Here is an 18245-nt window from a genome sequence, read left to right as displayed (position 1 = left end):
TGAGATTTGATTGCAGGCACATGTGATTGGGCAGCAGCGATCAAATACATGGGAAGCCAAAATTGGAAGTGCGGAAGCGGCGGGCTCGGCGAAGGACGCGCGTGGGAGAGGCTGGTCACTGGTCACTGGTGTTCAATGCTCATCCATCGGCCTTGGGTCCCGGCCACGGCTTCCAAACGCTGACTGACGTACGCGTGCCTCTTGCTCTTTACTTGCTGTCTACGAGTAGTTTCACCATCTTCGACTCCCCCACTCTCGCCTGCGCCACTGTGAATTGACACATGTGCATACCCTCAGAATGCCCTCTATACTGAACGACGACGACAAGCAGAATGTCAAGCGGCAGGTGCCCAAGGCTTCCAACAAGATCCATGCCGTCGCCGTGGCCAAGTTGTACATTGCCTACCCAAACCACAATCGATGGCAGTATACCGGCCTGCAGGGCGCTGTAGTCCTCGCCAATGACCTGGTCGGCAATACCTTCTGGGTCAAGATGGTCGACGTCTCGGTATGTCCAAGGAAACCATACCGTGTGCCCCGCTAATGCTCTGTCCAGCCCGCCAACCGCGGCGTCATCTGGGACCAGGAAATCTACGACACGTTCCAATACAACCAGGACCGTACCTTCTTCCACACCTTTGAGCTCGAGGACTGCCTGGCCGGTCTGTCTTTTGCCGATGAGAAGGAAGCAAAGCAGTTCAAGAAGAAGATGGACGAGCGCGAGAAGAATGCACACAAGAATACAAGAAACAAGCCCTTTGGCAGCGGCAGTGGCACTTCTCAGAGCTATGCTTCACCCAGTGCCGGCGGTGGTGGCTCGACCAAACATCGCTTCGGACTCAGCAGTCTGCTGCCTGGACATCGCCATTCCAATGCCGCCCCTCCCCCCGCTCAGTCCATTATTCCTCCACGTGAGATGACTATCAGCCATGCCGCGCCTGCTCGCCCTACGCCATCTCACAATCTGGACATGTCAGATCCCGTTGTGCAAGAAGTCCTTAACCAGCTACTGGGCATGGGCATTACCGAGGATCAACTAGAGGAGCACTCTGGCTTCATTCAGACATACCTCGAACAGCACAAGGCCAGTGCTGCTGCCGAAGAAGAGCGCAAAGCTAGAGCTCCTCCACCACCCCCTCCTGTCGCTGCACAGATGTCCCCCCAAACCACAGGAGGTAGTGGAACCAACTCCAGACGCGGTCCTCCGCCTGCTCCACCACAGCCTAGGAGGGGTGCAGCACCGGCGAGACCTCCATCACCCTCTCCTTCGCCTCCACGCGCTCCCTCGCCTCCGAGACCTATGTTTCGTGCTCCTCCTCCAATTGCCGATGCTGGAAAGTTCGCCAATGCTCCTCCACCACCTGCCAGGTCAAGGGCTACCTCTTCTGTCGCTCCTCCCCCTCCACCACGTATTCCAGCAAGAGCGCCAGCCGAAGAACCATCTTCGTCCAAGTTTGGTGTTCCTCCTCCTTTTGCGGGTTCTCGTATTCCATCCGGTCCTCCTCCCACACCTGCCAGAGGCCCTGTACCCCCTCCTCCCCCAGCCAGGAACAATGTCGCCTCCCCTGGTATTCCCATGCCACCCCCACTGCCTCCAAAGACTCCCAACTCGGGTGCTCCTCCTCCACCACCTCTTCCTCCGCCATCTGCTCGTCCTGTTCCGCCTCCTCCTGCTACTGGCAATCTTCCGCCCCCTCCCCCTCCTCTCCCACCATCAGGTGGTGCTCCACCGCCTCCGCCTCCGCCTCCACCAATGCCTCCTATGGGTGGCGCTCCTCCACCTCCTCCATTGCCACCAGGCCGTGCTCCCGGTGGAGATGCACCAGCACCTCCACCTTTGCCCCCAGTCGGCGGAGGCGGCAGAGACGATCTTTTGGCCTCCATCCGAGGTGGTGCCCGTCTCAAGAAGGTATCAGATCAAGAGAAGAAAGACCGCAGTGCTGCAGCAGTACCTGGTGGTGAACCTGCTGCTTCAGCCAGTACTGGTGGCGGCGGCGGTGATGCTGCTGCTGGCGGTGGTCTTGCCGGTGCTTTGGCTAGTGCGCTCGCTGCGAGAAAGTCCAAGGTCAGCCATAGTGGTAAGTTTTGCCTCTGCTCTATCAGTAGTTACCGTGTGCTGACAATTCCACAGATGACGAAGACGACAAGGACGATTGGTAGATTTTTGCAAAGAAGTGATTCAAAGGCGTATCCATTTTTAGTCGAGCGAGGTGTTTTTATCAGAGATACCACCGATAGCGCACTCCTCCATTACAGGGGACAAATATTGTCAATCTATCATATATCAAGGCTGTCACGCCGCTTTTCCAGTAGTATAGAGTTCCGATCAGCAATGATCCATGTCAAACACTGCTTCTTTTCCTCGGCCACTCTATCTCTATTGAACTCGGTTAGACCTTTTGTGGTTCCTCTTGGTCTTTTTATGAAACTTTCATAAACATGCTCTATGTAGGTACTCGCCAGAGAATGCACAAACCATTCGAGAATCAAACAGCATGGCTCAATTGTACAACACTTCCACCGGGCAGTCTTCTATTGTCAATCTGTCCTGCACTATCACTGTTGCATACGGTCTATGATAGCTAGCATGCGCTAGGTACCAAGTTTTATGCGCTCAAACTGATGCGCGATCTAATTGTTTCCGGATGCGGACGGACAACAATGTTGATGCTGAAAGTTCAAAAGCAAGGAGCAACTCGAATATGAGAAACCTACAGCCTTTTCACACGAAAGTTATATCACTGCAGCTACCAACGAATAGGAAGTACAAATTACTGAAGTGATCGGACCAATCGAATGAGGTTTTGTGGTGCTGTTAATGAATGATGATTAGATCAGGGTGATCCGGCCAGCATGGTCAGCTTTGAACACAAATACTTCGTCACAGACGAGAGCCCATCTTCTATCACAGACACACATGATGAACAACCTACGGACCAGCTCCACACGGAGCCTGAGAGGCATACGCCAAGTTAGAAAAGCCTCGACACTCAATCAGAACCCCAATACCGCACCATCACTCTTCCGCAAATACCGCGGCATCATCCTCTGGACATCCATCGGCCTAGCGGTTGGCGGCACCACGGGTACAATCGTCTCGCACACAATCGCACCACCACCGCACCCACTACCAGAAACACACGAAGATGGCATTCTCATGCAAGATCTCAACACCCGCATCGACTCTGAATTCAAAGTAAAAGTCCTACGAGGAAAATGCACAGCCGTAGCAGCAAGCCTTCGCGGCGACGAAGGCGTCTGGCGCGAACTCGACCCGACAACGCTAGATGGCTCGTTGGTGTCAGATTCGTTATCCGGAGCCCGCTCGCTAGGCGTACAACGCGTATTCTGGAATGAGAAAGAGCATGAACTGGTAGCCGTGGTGTGGTTCGGCGGTGCCATGTCTGGATGGCCTGGCGTTACACATGGCGGTGGCATTGCGACTGTGGTCGCGGATAAGATGGTGCTGGCAGCGAGGTTGGCAAAGGGTATTGCCCCTGCACAGGATGCTTCTGTGGGGCCTACCGAGCCGACGAGGTTGGATCTGACATACAAGAAGCCGACGTATGCAAATGCGTTCTACGTTGTGCGTGCTGTGCCTAGATATGGTGCCTTTGAGACTGCGTCGGCCAATGATATTGGAGTTGATGCACAGCTCGAGACGTTGGATGGTACGGTGTGCGTGCAGGTCAAGGGTGTGGTACCTGTTTCTGAAGGAGAAAGTGCCATCACGTCTTCTATTAAAAGTTTGACTCCAGCGAAGTCATGGCTGGGCTGGACTTCTCGCTCAGACATCTGAGAGGAGGTCCGATATGACCAATGCGAGCATGGTATTTGCAGCGAGTCGAATAATCCGAGGAAGGTAGACATAGCTCCAACTCACAAACCATGGTTTTGGAACGTCTTACGAATTGGGCTCTCACCTGCAGTCACAAAAGGAGCACTCGAAACATAGAGGACCGACCAAACCATTCGGACAACGGTAGTGTACATCGTCCTTGCTCAGAACCTGGTCAACGAGACAAATGTATATACAGCAAGGAGAATCTGGGTTCGTAACTTGTCCCGCTCATCGTGTTCTTGCCCAATCGCGCAAATCCTATACAGTAGTCATGTGCTGAGCATTGTCAGCGTGTATCTGTTCAAATGCACCAAATCAGTGTCCGGTGAGGATTATTGTTGTCGATCAACGACGATGATAAAACAAAGCTTCGCGGATCGAAAATGAAAACGGAAGAAGATTCAAGATGGTCAGCTTGATGTGGTGGAATAGAAAAGAAGAAAACGTGAGCGCACTTCCTGGCGCAATTGAAAAACACCCCTGAAACCCTCTCATGATTAGTCCAGACCCAGACCCAGATGCTCCATTAACCCCGAACCCATGTCGCATTATTTTACACGTCGTGCACGTAGTATTATGCCTTTTGTGGCGTCCATCATGCAATCATCCACCTGTTGTATATTAGTTTCGGACAAGTCGGACGAATATGAGGTGAAACTAACCATGCACCGCCAACGAGAGCAACAAGGATAAGTGCTAAGAGAGAAAGTTAGTGATGCTGGCCACAAAATCTGAGAGGTTTGCACAAACCTGTTATAATACCAGCACCGGCTCTGTCGCTGGTGTGGATAGGATCGGGTGTGGCGATAGGGCTCGAATCGCCGCCAGTGCCAGCACTGCAAGAATCGGTCAGTCGTCATGAAAGCAATCGGGGAGTCAACTACGTACTTTGGGTTGCCTTGAGAAGTTCCGCCGGTCGAATTGGACACAGGCCCTGAAACCTTAATAAGTTAGCGAGATGACAGTCTCTGAAGCTCGTGAGCTAGGACATACTCTATCTATGAGGTTGGACTGAATGACCTCGAGCGCGGACATCTGTTGTCCAACACCGTAGGCGCCGTCCCAGACTCCATTGTTCCACCACTTGGTTCCGCAAGTCGTGCCGTCATCACCACCACTGCAAGACAGAGCTGCAGCTGCAGCGGATGCCATGAGGTAAGGCTTGATCTCATCATAGAGCCAAGGAGCGACCTTGGTAGAAGCGGCCATCCAGCGGGACAGGTAGGCTTTGAAACTAAGCTGGTCGATGTTACAGTTGTTGTTAGGTTCGCAAGCTACCTCGAACATGACCTGTCCTCCAGCGCCTGTGTTGCCTTGATCGGTGAAGAAGACGTGGGTTGCATTCCAGATGCCAAGGGTGCGCTCTCTCCAGATGTCGTCTTGGGTAACGTTCCACATAGTGGCGGCACCGAGAAGATGAACACCAGCATTGTAAGACCACTGAATATGGTTGAGCTGTGTGCAATTGATCTTGTCATCGCTACCGTCGTAGAAGTAGTAGTCATCGCTCATCAATCCAATGTCATGAGTCCACTGGAAGGACTTCTCGGCCCACTCGACGTAGGTTTGGTTTCCAGTGTAAGCAGCAAGACGAGCAGCGATGTTGAAGAAGGCGCCGTTGGAGATGGTGTTCTTGTAATCGTATCCATTGTTGAAGGTGAAGATCTGCCATCTCAAACCTCCGCCACAAGTCGAGTCGTCCCAACGCAGAGCTTGACTGTTGAAGACGGCTTGGGCGAGAGCGAGCCACTGAGGCTTGTCTGCAGGAGGGTTGGGGAACTTGAGCTCGGCGGCAGACATGGCAGCCATACCCCAGAAGGCTTGATCATCGTTTCCGAGTGATTTACTTTGATTGCTGGGCATGTAATTGTTCTTGTCGCCGACTTGGAAGAGCATGGCCTCGGTAGTGACGGCGTTGTAGCTCGTGTCTCCGGTGTAGTACCAGTAGTCGATCAATGAGCCAAACATGGCGCCTGCTTCCCACCAGTAGTATGGTCCAGGAAGCAAACCAGGAATACCGCCAGTCTGGTTTCCGTTGTAATATCTCATCATTCCGTGAGCAACAGTGGAGGCGGCAGTCTTGATTGATTCTGTCCCAATTAGTTTCTTCGGTTACAGGATGGCGAGAGGCACCCACCTTCGCTAGACAGATCGACCGTCAGAGCAGCACATGGCAGAATGGTAACGGCGGCGCATGACAGGCCGGTCAAGATTGAAGAAACGCGCATTTTGATTGCAGTAATGTACGTTGAGTAGGTGAATTATACGAGGCACGCGCCGGCGTCGTGCAAGTGGTGATGATAGATGCCGGATGTTGAGCAGGGACAAGTAAAGATGGGGAAGGATGTTGTTGCGGTATGGCAAAAGTGACAAGCTACTGGCGCATCCGGAGCATCCAGTAAGTTAACGTTTAACCAAATTTGCGATCGAGGTGATCCCGATGGTGACGTCGGTTGAAGACAGGGAGAGGTGAAGGGCGGCAAACAGAGGCAGCGGCGTCACGGTCAAGCGGATGGTCGCGGTTGAGCGAAAAGGAAGGCACGGGAGCAAACAAATCCCAGCAAAGCAAGAAAATGTATGTTAGCGAGAGTGGTGACAATGGTGGATACGGTGGCGGAAGAATGTCAGCTCGAGAAGAGGGAAACAGAGCAGGACAATAGTGCCTTAAGTCACGATGGTGCACGTTCTGGCCAAGCGGTGCCGGCGCCAATCAAGGGACTCCCCGCTCTGGGCAGCCCGCTCTCCACACTTTAGCGGTTGAAGATCAACCAACATGTCCGTCATTTCTCCAAATTGTTTCTGTGTCAGACCAGACCCTCCACCGCTCTGTCTTGACTCGGAGGGTAGAGAGAAGTCATGGCTCATGGCTGTCAGAATGGCATGTATACACGCTCAAAACTACAGGTTTGCTGAATCACCAGACTACGAAGCGTATAGACCAAGGCTTGATACGAGAGGATTGCATTATGACGAGAGGTGGCGCCGAGGCTGGACAAGAAGAAGTCTGGCAGAGGCCAAGCACCCGGCGCCTTTTTGACAAGAAGTTTTTATGATTTGCTGTTGCCAATGTGCGTCGCAACTCGCAGTGGCAGTGCATTCCTTCTCCTGAATTTCGATGAAAGGAGAAGCGGTGTTTCGATATTCGAATGTTGAGACATGAATGACTATGTGGTACACGTGACAGACAAAGATACAGAACGCAGATTGTCGGCATGTTGTTGCAGCCGCCAGCCGAGCCAATAATGCTTGCTCGGGTGGCTGTCTATTCTTGCAAGCCGATTGAGCTCTGATGTGTCAGAAAAGATCACAGAGAGTTTGCCCGGTGCTTGCACTGTGTTCGGCCTTTTGTTGCTTCAGGCCGACAGCCAAGTAGCCTTCTATTGGTGAAGCTGGCAAAGGACAGAGCCGCGGGCGGCCAACAAAGCATGAAAAACAACAAAGAATATCAACAACAGGTGTAGAATAGAGGCGATAGAGGCAACGGTCCAATACAGCAATTGCAAGTCGCAAGAAACCCGGTAGTTAGCAGCGTAGACAGAAGAGTATTGCAGAGTCGGGTGCTGTGACAACGCAACGCATTTTTGCAGGCAACAACGATATTTCCAGGTTTGGCTTCCGTCTCATGGTGCACCGCCCCGCTCACATCCTGGTCGCGGCGTTTTGAGCTTCTGTCGACCTCTATCCACGACGCTCTCGTCACCACTTCTACTGCATCCTCACACCACTCACAACTCCGCTCCAAATAATCCCTTTATCGCTTCCCTGCGCTTCCGCTCTCGCTCCATCGTCCACAAGACCGCAAACCCCAACCCGCCGTCACACCGTCAACCGCCTCGCCACAATGTCCGAGCAGCCTTACGACCCCTACATTCCCTCCGGCCAGACTGGCGGCGCCAGCAGAGATGGCAACCAGCGTACCGCTGCCCTCCAAGCCGTATGCCGCTCCTGTCGTTCTTGCGATTAGTGCGCACAAATGCTGACGAATTGTTTGTACAGGAAATCGACTCCACCGTCAATGTCATGCGCAACAACATCAACAAGGTCTCAGAGCGCGGCGAGCGCCTCGATAGTCTGCAAGACAAGACCGACAATCTGGCCGTCTCGGCGCAGGGCTTCAGACGCGGTGCCAACAGAGTCAGAAAGCAGATGTGGTGGAAGGACATGAAGATGAGAATGTGCCTGATCATCGGCATCATCATCCTGCTGGTCATCATCATTGTCCCCAGTGGTATGTCATGCTCAAACGCTCCGTCTCGTGTCAATCAACCAGCTAACAACACGCAGTCGTCGCAACAAAACATCACTAGAGCGATCCGTCCTCGATGTGTTTTTCACGAAATGACCCTGGAAGCTTGCGAAGCCTCTGACAACGAGGCACGCGTATTATACCACTTTGCCACGATTCCCCTTGTCTGTTCGAACCCCTCCGATACCACGATATGCTCCGACTGCACTTAACGAACCGGCGCATCAAGGAGCATCTGCTGATCTGTTTCTTGACTTTAAGACTGTTTTCTGCCTCTGCACTAGCCATGGGCTTTTATACGTGTAGTAATATGATTGTTTTTTCTTCTTATTCTTTTCCTACCAAAAATATCCCAGACATTCTACCTGCTTTCACTACCCGGGTACTATGTGCCTGTATGGCAGCAACGACCGATGCTGTCTGACTGAAGCAATCCTATCCTCGTGAAGCAACCCTGTCTGAAGACACAGCGCTTCTGAGGATTTGAAATCGTCCATTGGGAGAGGCTGAGTTACACACTCTAAGAGGACTACGACTGATCTCTAAAATCACAGTGCCTCTCTACGGCTCACTTGGAGGCTCAATTTGTTAGCCTTCTATATTTCAAGCCTCTCGCGAAACTTCTGAACGACGCGATTTGCCGTCTTAGTCGTCACCTCAAACTAGCAGTTACAGTGGGAGCTGTTCTTCTTTGCTTCAGTACTTCAAGCTAGTCTCCTCACAGGCCTTGACTTGTTAGCTTCTGGACTGGAAGACATCGACTATCTGACTGCCCTATAACCATCCTTTCGCCCTCCCTTCTTCAAATTACACGAACAAGCATCTAAGTCAAGTCTCACTGTATATTCAGTCACTGCAGCGTCGTCCTGACAGGCAGCTCCTCGTCCCTCTCGTCTCTCTTCTCACCATCACATCGTTACATCAACTCTTCACCCCTCTTCTCTTACTTCAGCTTGTTCACTCCTCTTCTCTCCATCCCACTTCTGTCTTCAACCTACACATATCTCTGTTCCTCTTATTGGAAGATCTCTTCCACAGTGACCGGCCCTCATTTAAGCTGAGCCTCGATGGCTCCTCAGCTTGGTCGTACCGAAGTTTGGCTTCAACACCTCAGCCTTCGATCAACCGATATTGCTTTCAGAGCAAGCAACAAAAAAGCGTCGACACAGTCGAGTATCATAGATGAGCTGTCCAAAAGAGACAACTTGTTGGCCCGGCAGATCAGACGGAAGCTTCAATCAAGTCCACTCATTCAGCTCACTTTGTGGGAGCGGATCTATATCGAAAGAAAACTCCGCGGATCGTTCAAAAGATATTCCCTGAGCACCGAAGGCCAAGGAACTATGAGTGCAAACGACATTGCTGAGCTTGAAGGTACGCTGCATCTAGGATTTTTTTACAAGCCTCTGCTAATTCTGCTCGAAAGCCTCTAGCGATTGCACACCAATCTTCCTCTTCAGGGCCTATACATTGGACGGTATGAAGCACACCAACGGTCTTACAACCCCCAGACTGTACGCGCCAAGCGCGGCGTTCATCCCGGACCTGAAGCACAGAGCTGGCAACATGGATTTCTTACAGATGCGAAGATCCATTTATGATATCCCACAAGAGGAGTTGAGGCCCATGTTAGGTGATCACCTACTCTGGAAGGACCGTATCCAAGACGAGCTCCTGTCACATACCTCATCCTGTCTTTTTGGCATCGTTCACCTTCTACTCAGACATCTCAAAGGTCAAGGAGAGGGCTACCTTGCAATCATCAATCGGACGAGGGCCTTCCGATTGGAACGATGGTACAAACAGCAGCCAGAGAACGCAAAAGAGCCCGGCTTGGTGAGATTTCATTATGGCCCTAGACTATGCGACAAGATTGACATCTTCAACCACAACTGGGTCTGTCAAATGAGCGTCCCTGGCCTGCACTACAGGAAGTTTACACATGAGTATATCACTCAAGGTTTGTTTGGATATCCAGAAGACGATGTGCTTCAGCATGCTTCATGGGCGGATCTCGTATCCGCAGGAATATTTGAGCTCCTCCCAGATCTCAAGGTACAATGTCGTGAGAGGCCATCCGGCCTCTATACTACTCTACGCGGACTCCGAAGCAGCAACTTCGAGCGTACCCGCGCGTCGAAGATCACCGAGAATGAGATGGAGGCCGCTGAGAAGTTGGCGTGGCTGCACACGCTTTCTTCGGCAGAAGAGAAGGAAGAAGGTGACCGACCGCAATTGTGGGCTCTCCTCAACTACCTCACATTCCGTAAGAGAGAAGCTGGAGACGAGTTGTTCCAGGATCGCATCCGTCAACTTGGATACACCCGTGAGTTGTCACGGAACATGATTAGAAGATTGTTGCTGACAAACGCGTAGGTAGTGACTTCGACGAAGGCCTTCATGCTGGTTTCGAGGTTCTGCCCTCGAACCTGCCAGAACTCCATTCATTGTACCATCTGGCAGCAGATGTACAATCTGTTGTCGGCGGTCAGCCGCTGAACCCCTTGGTCTTGGTCCGGACTTTTGCACAGAATCCACGATCGCAGGCGCTGATGCTGAGAAACGATGCTGACTACGAAGCTCTCTGCACACCCACGCTCACTTCGAGCTCAGAAGGTTATGAGATCAAACAAAGATGTGGTCTCACATGCGATTGCTACATCTGGGGTAAGATCAGAAAGCGTAAGCATGCTCCGATCGGAGGAACCGTCGATCAGGAAGACAACGACGACAATGTGGATCAAGATAGTGTGGACGCACTCGAAAAAACGGGTGATGGGGATCTGAAAGAAGGCCTTGGAGGTTTGGACCACGACCTGAAGAGACAAAAGACAGCCCCAACGCTGTCCATCATCGACTCAGTGAGCGAGAGCGAGGTCGATTTTCGAAGGTATAAAAGCACAACGATCGCGAATGACGGCGAGGATTCCAGCAACCTAATCTCGTCTCGGAGTCTCTAGGAGGAAGACGAGATCGGAAAGTCTTGCATGGCGCAGATCCAGAAGCAGACGGTTCTCGAGGAGACCAATACTTTGCTACTTACATACAAATATGTGGGTAGAAGTTACTACTACTAATCTTGGTAGTAAGAATAACGACGCAGACGAAAACTAGGAGAAGGAACTCTCGAAACATTTCGATTAGCAATCAAAAAACTTGAGATAGCCAGAGAATAGGTGTCGTGCAGTTCTATGAAATTGTGAAATGTTCGGAAGCATGCAGGCGTGAAGCTGAAGACGACGCTCCTGGTCTCCATCGAAACCAGGCCATGGTTCTGCCGAAGGGCATACTGTTCGCCATTCGGGAGTACCGTCCACTGAGAGTGAAGTTGTCCGAAGCTCTCTCCAAGCGCGATTCTGACCGACAAAAACACCATGTCTTTCGCCCATGTGCTTCGAAGGCCATGAGAAATGATGTGAAATCTCCAAATTGTAGGTCAGGGTCGTATTTCAGGCTCCACGGACATGTGAGATCCATTCTTCTAGGCAGAGCAAACAATGTCACCGAAACTTACGTTGGGATCTGTAGAGGTTCTGAATACAGTAGATGGAGTTTCAGACACAAACCGCGAATAATGATCAGCTTCTCCAGGTCGAATTGCGTACACGAAGGCGGAGCAAGCAAATTGCGAGGACACTAAGAACACGACGATCAACCTCGTCCCAGCAACACATCAAATTATTTGTTTGACAATTCTTACGACGCAATTCACGAGTCGATCTGGAGCTGAAGGATGGTCAATGTGTGTGGTCGGACCCGTCCAGGCCCGCCGTTCAAGGGATTGCTTGTTCTTCTACTCGAGTAAGCAACCCATGCCTCGGGTCTTCCTAATCAGCAGTAACGTACCCGGTACCCCTGTACTGGAACTAAGAATGGTTCTTGTCAAGTTATGTGTGAGCGTCTTCTTCCAAGGCGAAGAATGTGGATCCTCATTGGCAAAGCCAGCCACAATGAGCACCGAGATCAACGCGCGAGGTTCGTGTTCAGTACGAGATAGAGCTGTAGGGTTAAACGTGCCAAGTAACTGCCACGGTTGATGAGATTTATTTCGTGTCTGCAGGAGAGACGTTGCAGATGAGGGGCTGGCATTTGAGCAGTCGCACGAAATGCTTCGGCATCCGAGGTCTCGTATCACTCGCATGTAGATTCACAAGACGTAAAAACGAATTCAGGGCGAATAGACAGTCTTCACTGAAGAGACAGGTTTTGGAAGGAGCGGAGTTTAGTGCTTGCTCTCGTAAGCCGCAGGGCCACTGCGGCTTCTCGGATCCGGGATCTCTGAAGCCGCCGTGCCCGTTTTCAAGGGAGCAGGAGGAAGGAGCGATGCCACAATTACAAAGCAGTACAATTACAACAATAACGTGAACCGACTCGTGCGGACGTCTCACAGACCCAAGTTGTAGCTGATTATCCAAAAACTTCCTCACCGAAAAGTGTTTGTCGAGTGCAACGCTGTACAAGATCTACGTGTAGATATTCGGAGGAAAGTCGTCATTACAACATTCTTTGGACTCGTTTCGCGCGTTTCGGGACGGTTCTAACTTCTGCCGCGTTGTTCATTCACATCCGCCGCCTTCCTACCTAACTAATCTCTTCGCACTCATTCGAATCACCCTCCAACACCTCCTGTACAGACACTCTCGACTGCCGTCTTTCTTTTCGCTCGTTTGCTTCCGTACTGTATGCTTCTAGGCTCTGCGCAGTGAGCCTGATCCTGGCTCTTGAGGCTCACCTCCTGGACGCCTCGGCGCCCGTCTCCTATGGTCAACATTGGTCAATAATCAACTCGACTACTCTGCCTTGACTATCCATCCTCTACCATGGCCATTCAACCGTACCAGGAAGACAATGAGGCTTCCTCTGGACCTCACGACACAGCTCCTGCGAAACGATTACGCTGGGCTACGCAAAGGGTAGCTGGCTCTCAAGGGGGTACAAAACGGCAATCTATCCTCAGACGCCTTTCGCATAAGAAGCGCACAAGCGACGACTCGGCCAAACGAGAATCAAATGGAACCGACCTCGAATCCGTGCCCGAGGGCTCAGAAGCTTCGGCCGACCAATCTGGTCCTGGCCGTCGCGTCTTCTTCAATATGCCATTGCCCGAGGACGCGCGCGACGAAGAAGGGCATCCCAATACGCAGTTCGTGCGAAACAAGATTCGTACTGCAAAGTATACCCCTATTAGTTTCATTCCAAAGAACTTGTGGTTTCAGTTTCATAACATCGCCAACATTTATTTCTTGTTCATCATCATTCTATCGGTACGAACACTCCCATCGACCTCGATTTCGCTCTTCGTTGTGTACTGACCAGCTCTTGCTAGATCTTCCCAATCTTCGGCGCCACGAATCCCGGACTGAGTGCTGTACCGCTGATCGTCATTGTCTTCATCACCGCTGTCAAGGACGGAATCGAGGACTGGAGAAGAACTGTTCTTGACAACGAGCTCAACAATGCGCCTGCCCACCGCCTCGTTGACTGGGAAAACGTCAACACTGCCGAGGATCAAATCTCATTGTGGCGAAAATTCAAGAAGGCAAACACTCGGGCCATCACCTCTGTTTGGCGCCTCTGGAAAAACCGCAAAGAACCCAAGGACGAAAAGAGGAAGTCCCAGACGGATAGAGCTTTGGATGAGGGCAGGCCTTCCACAGACACCAGGAGACCCTCCATGTATTCTCAGCGCATGTCTGCGATGTCGATAGCTACCGAAGAGCCTGGAGCTATGGAGATGACACCGGTCCATTCGCCAATGCCAGCTCCAGCCATGGAAGGCAATAAAGAGATGGACTTTGGTGACCATGTTAGAACATCGCTTGAGAACGATGCCAGCAAACCAGGAGATGCGCGTCAAGTCGTCGAAGTCGCAAAAGACCCCACCGAATCCAACGCTCCTATCCCCAAACGATTTTACGGCAATGTCATCAATCCGAACAAGCCTGCTGGTAAAGCACGTTTCAAGAAAGATTGCTGGAAGAACGTTCAGGTAGGAGATTTTGTCAGACTTTACAACGAGGAGTCTATTCCTGCCGATATCGTGGTCTTGTCGACTTCTGATCCTGATGGCGCTTGTTATGTGGAAACTAAGAACCTGGACGGAGAGACCAACCTCAAGGTGCGCCAGGCTCTGCATTGTAGTCAGAAAGTTAAAAGAGCGCGCGACTGCGAACGAGCCGAGTTCATTCTGGAAAGCGAGCCGCCTCACGCCAATCTTTACTCTTACAGTGGAGCTATTCGATGGAAGCAGCAAGGCAGTAAGAATTCCGAGGTTCAAGCGGCCGAGATGGCCGAGCCCGTTTCTATCAACAATATGCTGCTCAGAGGTTGTTCAATCCGCAACACCGAATGGGTTTTGGGTATTGTTGTTTTCACTGGAGAAGAGACGAAGATCATGCTCAACTCTGGTATCACTCCCACCAAGCGCGCACAAATTTCCAAGGACCTGAACTGGAACGTCATCTACAACTTCATCATCTTGTTCTTCATGTGTCTCATTTCCGCTCTGGTGCAAGGCACTACCTGGGGTAAAGGCAATGAATCACTCGACTTCTTCGAATTCGGCTCCTACGGTGGTACACCAGGTCTCAATGGTTTTATCACATTCTGGGCTGCCATCATTCTCTTCCAGAATTTGGTCCCTATCTCTCTCTACATCTCACTCGAGATCGTTCGCACTGCCCAGGCCTTCTTCATCTACAGCGACACCTTCATGTACTACGCTCCGGTCGACTATCCCTGCACTCCAAAATCTTGGAACATCTCCGATGATCTTGGCCAGATTGAGTACATCTTCTCTGACAAGACCGGAACGCTGACACAAAACGTCATGGAATTCAAGAAGGTTACAATTAACGGTGTACCTTATGGAGAAGCTTATACCGAGGCTTTGGCCGGCATGCAAAAACGACAAGGAATCGATACTGATGTCGAAGGAGCCAAGGCCCGTGAACAGATAGCCCGTGGAAAGGTCAAGATGCTTGAGGACCTCCGCAAGATTCACAACAATCCCTACCTCCTGGATGAGAACGTGACATTTGTGGCGCCTGACTACATCTCTGACCTGACCGGTGCTTCCGGACCTCAGCAAAAAGCAGCCAACGAGTATTTCATGCTCGTCCTTGCGCTCTGTCATACCGTCATCACCGAACGTACTCCTGGAGATCCGCCAAAACTCGAATTCAAAGCACAATCGCCTGATGAAGCTGCTCTTGTCGCAACAGCCAGAGATTGTGGGTTTACTGTTCTGGGTCGCTCGAACGACGGCATTATTGTCAACGTTCTTGGAGAAGAGCGCGAGTATACCGTGCTCAACATCCTCGAATTCAACTCTTCAAGAAAACGTATGAGTGCGATTGTGCGCATGCCAAACGGAAAGATCGTCTTGTTCTGCAAGGGTGCCGACAGCATTATCTATTCGAGGTTGAAGAAGGGAGAACAACAAGAGTTGAGAAAGACTACTGCCGACCATCTTGAAATGTTCGCTCGTGAGGGCTTGCGTACGTTGTGCATCGCACAGAGAGAGCTAGATGAAGAGGAATACCAGATCTGGAACAAGCAGCACGACATCGCAGCAGCAGCTATTCAGAATCGTGAGGAGAAGCTTGAAGAAGTTTCGGACGCTATTGAACGCGACCTCACGCTGCTCGGCGGAACTGCAATTGAAGACAGACTCCAGGATGGTGTACCAGACGCGATCCAGCTTCTTGCCCAGGCTGGTATCAAGCTCTGGGTTCTGACAGGAGACAAGGTCGAGACTGCTATCAACATTGGATTCTCTTGCAACCTGTTGGGCAACGACATGGATCTCATCGTATTGAACATTCAGGATGAAAACTTGGCTACTGCCGAGGCCGAACTTGATAAGAATTTGGCCATCTTCGGCAAGACCGGATCCGATGAGGAGCTCAAGGCCGCAAAGAAGAACCATGAACCGCCAGCGCCTACTCATGCTGTTGTCGTCGATGGTGAGACACTCAAGCTCATGCTGGACGATAAACTGAGACAGAAGTTCCTGCTTCTGTGCAAGGAGTGCAAATCCGTCCTCTGTTGTCGTGTCAGTCCGAGTCAAAAGGCTGCTGTCGTTGGCATGGTCAAGAACGGGCTAGATGTAATGACCCTGTCTATTGGTGATGGTGCTAACGATGTCGCCATGATTCAAAAGGCTCATGTTGGTGTCGGTATCGCTGGTGAGGAAGGTCGACAAGCAGTTATGTCATCCGATTACGCCATTGGTCAATTCAGATTCCTTACGAGGCTTGTTCTGGTCCATGGACGTTGGTCATACCGCCGACTTGCGGAAACGATTGCGAATTTCTTCTACAAGGCAAGTCGCTCGTGTGGATATTTCAGACGAACATGTTGCTAACGTTCATTTCAGAACATCATTTGGACCTTCGCTCTCTTCTGGTATCAGATTTTTGCCAATTTCGATTGCTCATACATCTTCGACTACTCGTACATTCTACTGTACAACCTGGCTTTCACTTCCTTGCCGGTCATTCTCATGGGTATCCTGGACCAGGATGTTGATGACAAAGTGTCCCTGGCAGTGCCTCAGCTCTACAGACGTGGCATCGAGAGGAAAGAATGGACACAAATCAAGTTCTGGTATGTTTGTGCAATATTTCGGTGGATCGTCAAGCTAATTATGCATCTAGGACATACATGATTGATGGTCTCTACCAGTCACTCGTTTGCTTTTTTCTTCCGTATCTTCTCTTCCGACCAGCCAACTTCAACACTGAATCAGGACAAAACGTCAACGACTACCAGCGCATTGGTGTCTACATTGCGAATGCCACTGTCGTGGTGGCCAACGTATATATTCTGATGAACACCTACCGCTGGGACTGGTTCTTCACTCTCATTACCACAATCTCCATTCTTCTCATCTGGACTTGGACCGGTATTTACTCCTCCTTCACCGTCGGCTTCACTTTCTACAAGGCAGGCGCCGAAGCTTATGGATCCTTGAGCTTCTGGGCACTGACGATGATGGTCATCATCGTTGCTCTGCTTCCCCGTTTCGCCGCAAAGTCATTCCAGAAGATCTTCATGCCTCGCGACATCGACGTTATCCGCGAGCAAATCAGACAAGGCAAATTCGACTACCTTAAGAATGTCAACCCGGATGGCCCGAACGGTGTCACCCCTCCTCCCCCAGAGAAGGGCTCGGACTCTACTTCAAGTTCGGAAATCAGCAAGCCCTCAGGTGCGCAAAGACTTGCTCACAAATTGTCACACAATAGGATGCCTACCGAAGACGAGCGACCAATATACCCACCTTCAATAGCAGCGACCGCGACAACACGTAACGCTAGGTCGCACAACGGAAGTGATGGTACTGACTACACCGGGCACCGATCTTCGATCGAGCGGACGTTCCCTGCAGTTGGACAAGTGACATCCCGTCCATCTGAAGACTTTGGTCACAGTCCGATAGATTTCTACCGACCACCTGTCATTGCTGGAGGTTTCGAATCACCCGCGCCTCGACCAAGCTACGACCGACCAAGACCCTCTTTCGATCGGCTGAGGGCCAGCATGGACTTTGAACGAACACGACCATCGTTTGAGAGCTCTCGTGATTTCACCAGCGCGGCCTATTTATCAAGGGTGGAAAGTAGTCACACACCTGCTGGTACGCCTGGCGTGCACGAAGACCGAAAGGATATTGGCTACGCCATGTAATAAGAGAAGAAGTGGGGAGGTTGTACAAAAGGTCAGAAGCGTGGGCGTTTTGATTCGGTTGTCTTGATTACTGTCTGTTTTGCATGGCGTCTTCCTCGGCCATGGTTTTTGATGATTTGGATTTTTCCGCATAGATTTGTTTTTAGCTACTTAAGATTCCCTGCTGTCATTCTTTCAGACGAAGCGTTCGCTTTGGCCTGTTGATAGGTTTTGAATATCACCGAGTTTATCTTTCTATCTATCCTTCACTTGAGTTTCAGAATTGTTCTTCGATGTCTTGGCATGAATTGTTTTGGTGTGCAAACAGCCCGCTTTGCGACAACACGCAACGTGACACGAGCGAGACAAGCCGGCATGCCAAACTGAATTTGTGTTTGTTCACTCTTTTCCTTTTCTAAGAGCGAGCTGTCGCTGTGAAAAACAAACGACAGAACCTGCTGCGACTTATACAACTCTGCAGCAGCT

At 51.1% G+C, this 18245-nt stretch overlaps 6 protein-coding genes across 6 annotated transcripts; 5 read left to right on the top strand and 1 right to left on the bottom strand.

Annotated features, from left to right (window-relative positions):
* The first annotated feature begins 95 nt into the window (after positions 1-95).
* On the top strand, positions 96-2350 carry M438DRAFT_344830 (WH1-domain-containing protein). Its single transcript, XM_029905305.1, has 3 exons — positions 96-508; positions 557-2078; positions 2132-2350. The coding sequence occupies exons 1-3, from the start codon at positions 299-301 to the stop codon at positions 2158-2160; spliced, it is 1761 nt and encodes a 586-aa protein (XP_029761709.1). The 5' UTR covers positions 96-298; the 3' UTR covers positions 2161-2350.
* A 570-nt stretch (positions 2351-2920) lies between these two features.
* On the top strand, positions 2921-4019 carry M438DRAFT_364601 (uncharacterized protein; the record flags this gene model as incomplete). Its single annotated transcript, XM_029907738.1, has 1 exon — positions 2921-4019. One exon carries the CDS (start codon positions 2921-2923, stop codon positions 3797-3799), a length of 879 nt encoding a protein of 292 aa, XP_029761708.1. The 3' UTR covers positions 3800-4019.
* A 210-nt stretch (positions 4020-4229) lies between these two features.
* On the bottom strand, positions 4230-6465 carry M438DRAFT_344828 (mannan endo-1,6-alpha-mannosidase). The gene is made up of 6 exons (XM_029905304.1): positions 5979-6465; positions 4835-5931; positions 4730-4782; positions 4592-4677; positions 4504-4537; positions 4230-4452 (listed from the first exon to the last, which is right to left on the bottom strand). The coding sequence occupies exons 1-6, from the start codon at positions 6067-6069 to the stop codon at positions 4437-4439; spliced, it is 1377 nt and encodes a 458-aa protein (XP_029761707.1). The 5' UTR covers positions 6070-6465; the 3' UTR covers positions 4230-4436.
* A 1217-nt stretch (positions 6466-7682) lies between these two features.
* Positions 7683-8148, top strand: M438DRAFT_334410 (vesicle-associated membrane protein 4; the record flags this gene model as incomplete). Its single annotated transcript, XM_029903709.1, has 3 exons — positions 7683-7775; positions 7838-8069; positions 8126-8148. 3 exons carry the CDS (start codon positions 7683-7685, stop codon positions 8146-8148), a joined length of 348 nt encoding a protein of 115 aa, XP_029761706.1.
* A 1142-nt stretch (positions 8149-9290) lies between these two features.
* On the top strand, positions 9291-11237 carry M438DRAFT_364598 (uncharacterized protein). Its single transcript, XM_029907737.1, has 3 exons — positions 9291-9461; positions 9514-10413; positions 10464-11237. The coding sequence occupies exons 1-3, from the start codon at positions 9431-9433 to the stop codon at positions 11045-11047; spliced, it is 1515 nt and encodes a 504-aa protein (XP_029761705.1). The 5' UTR covers positions 9291-9430; the 3' UTR covers positions 11048-11237.
* Positions 11238-12488: 1251 nt separating this feature from the next.
* On the top strand, positions 12489-18016 carry M438DRAFT_364597 (phospholipid-translocating P-type ATPase). Its single transcript, XM_029907736.1, has 4 exons — positions 12489-13351; positions 13414-16413; positions 16468-16697; positions 16748-18016. Exons 1-4 carry the CDS (start codon positions 12908-12910, stop codon positions 17778-17780), a joined length of 4707 nt encoding a protein of 1568 aa, XP_029761704.1. The 5' UTR covers positions 12489-12907; the 3' UTR covers positions 17781-18016.
* Positions 18017-18245: the final 229 nt, after the last annotated feature.

The sequence above is a fragment of the Aureobasidium pullulans genome (genome assembly GCF_000721785.1).
Source record: "Aureobasidium pullulans EXF-150 unplaced genomic scaffold scaffold_7, whole genome shotgun sequence".
Classification (NCBI taxonomy): domain Eukaryota; kingdom Fungi; phylum Ascomycota; class Dothideomycetes; order Dothideales; family Saccotheciaceae; genus Aureobasidium; species Aureobasidium pullulans.
Note: the sequence above shows the minus strand (reverse complement) of the source record. Positions and strands in the feature narration are given on the sequence as shown.

What these genes read in the sequence shown, in the direction of transcription:
- M438DRAFT_364598 (XM_029907737.1), top strand. Translation starts at nt 9,431, where the DNA reads ATGAGTGCAAACGACATTGCTGAGCTTGAAG. An exon ending in CGACATTGCTGAGCTTGAAG is followed by an intron (nt 9,462 to 9,513) that starts GTACGCTGCATC and finishes TCTGCTCGAAAG; the next exon opens with CCTCTAGCGATTGCACACCA. An exon ending in CCGTCAACTTGGATACACCC is followed by an intron (nt 10,414 to 10,463) that starts GTGAGTTGTCAC and finishes ACAAACGCGTAG; the next exon opens with GTAGTGACTTCGACGAAGGC.
- M438DRAFT_344828 (XM_029905304.1), bottom strand. Translation starts at nt 6,069, where the DNA reads ATGCGCGTTTCTTCAATCTTGACCGGCCTGTCATGCGCCGCCGTTACC. An exon ending in GGTCGATCTGTCTAGCGAAG is followed by an intron (nt 5,932 to 5,978) that starts GTGGGTGCCTCT and finishes TAATTGGGACAG; the next exon opens with AATCAATCAAGACTGCCGCC. An exon ending in AGTCCAACCTCATAGATAGA is followed by an intron (nt 4,783 to 4,834) that starts GTATGTCCTAGC and finishes TAACTTATTAAG; the next exon opens with GTTTCAGGGCCTGTGTCCAA.
- M438DRAFT_364597 (XM_029907736.1), top strand. Translation starts at nt 12,908, where the DNA reads ATGGCCATTCAACCGTACCAGGAAGACAATGAGGCTTCCTCTGGACCT. An exon ending in TGTTCATCATCATTCTATCG is followed by an intron (nt 13,352 to 13,413) that starts GTACGAACACTC and finishes AGCTCTTGCTAG; the next exon opens with ATCTTCCCAATCTTCGGCGC. An exon ending in TGGACACAAATCAAGTTCTG is followed by an intron (nt 16,698 to 16,747) that starts GTATGTTTGTGC and finishes TTATGCATCTAG; the next exon opens with GACATACATGATTGATGGTC.
- M438DRAFT_344830 (XM_029905305.1), top strand. Translation starts at nt 299, where the DNA reads ATGCCCTCTATACTGAACGACGACGACAAGCAGAATGTCAAGCGGCAG. An exon ending in TCAAGATGGTCGACGTCTCG is followed by an intron (nt 509 to 556) that starts GTATGTCCAAGG and finishes TGCTCTGTCCAG; the next exon opens with CCCGCCAACCGCGGCGTCAT. An exon ending in GTCCAAGGTCAGCCATAGTG is followed by an intron (nt 2,079 to 2,131) that starts GTAAGTTTTGCC and finishes ACAATTCCACAG; the next exon opens with ATGACGAAGACGACAAGGAC.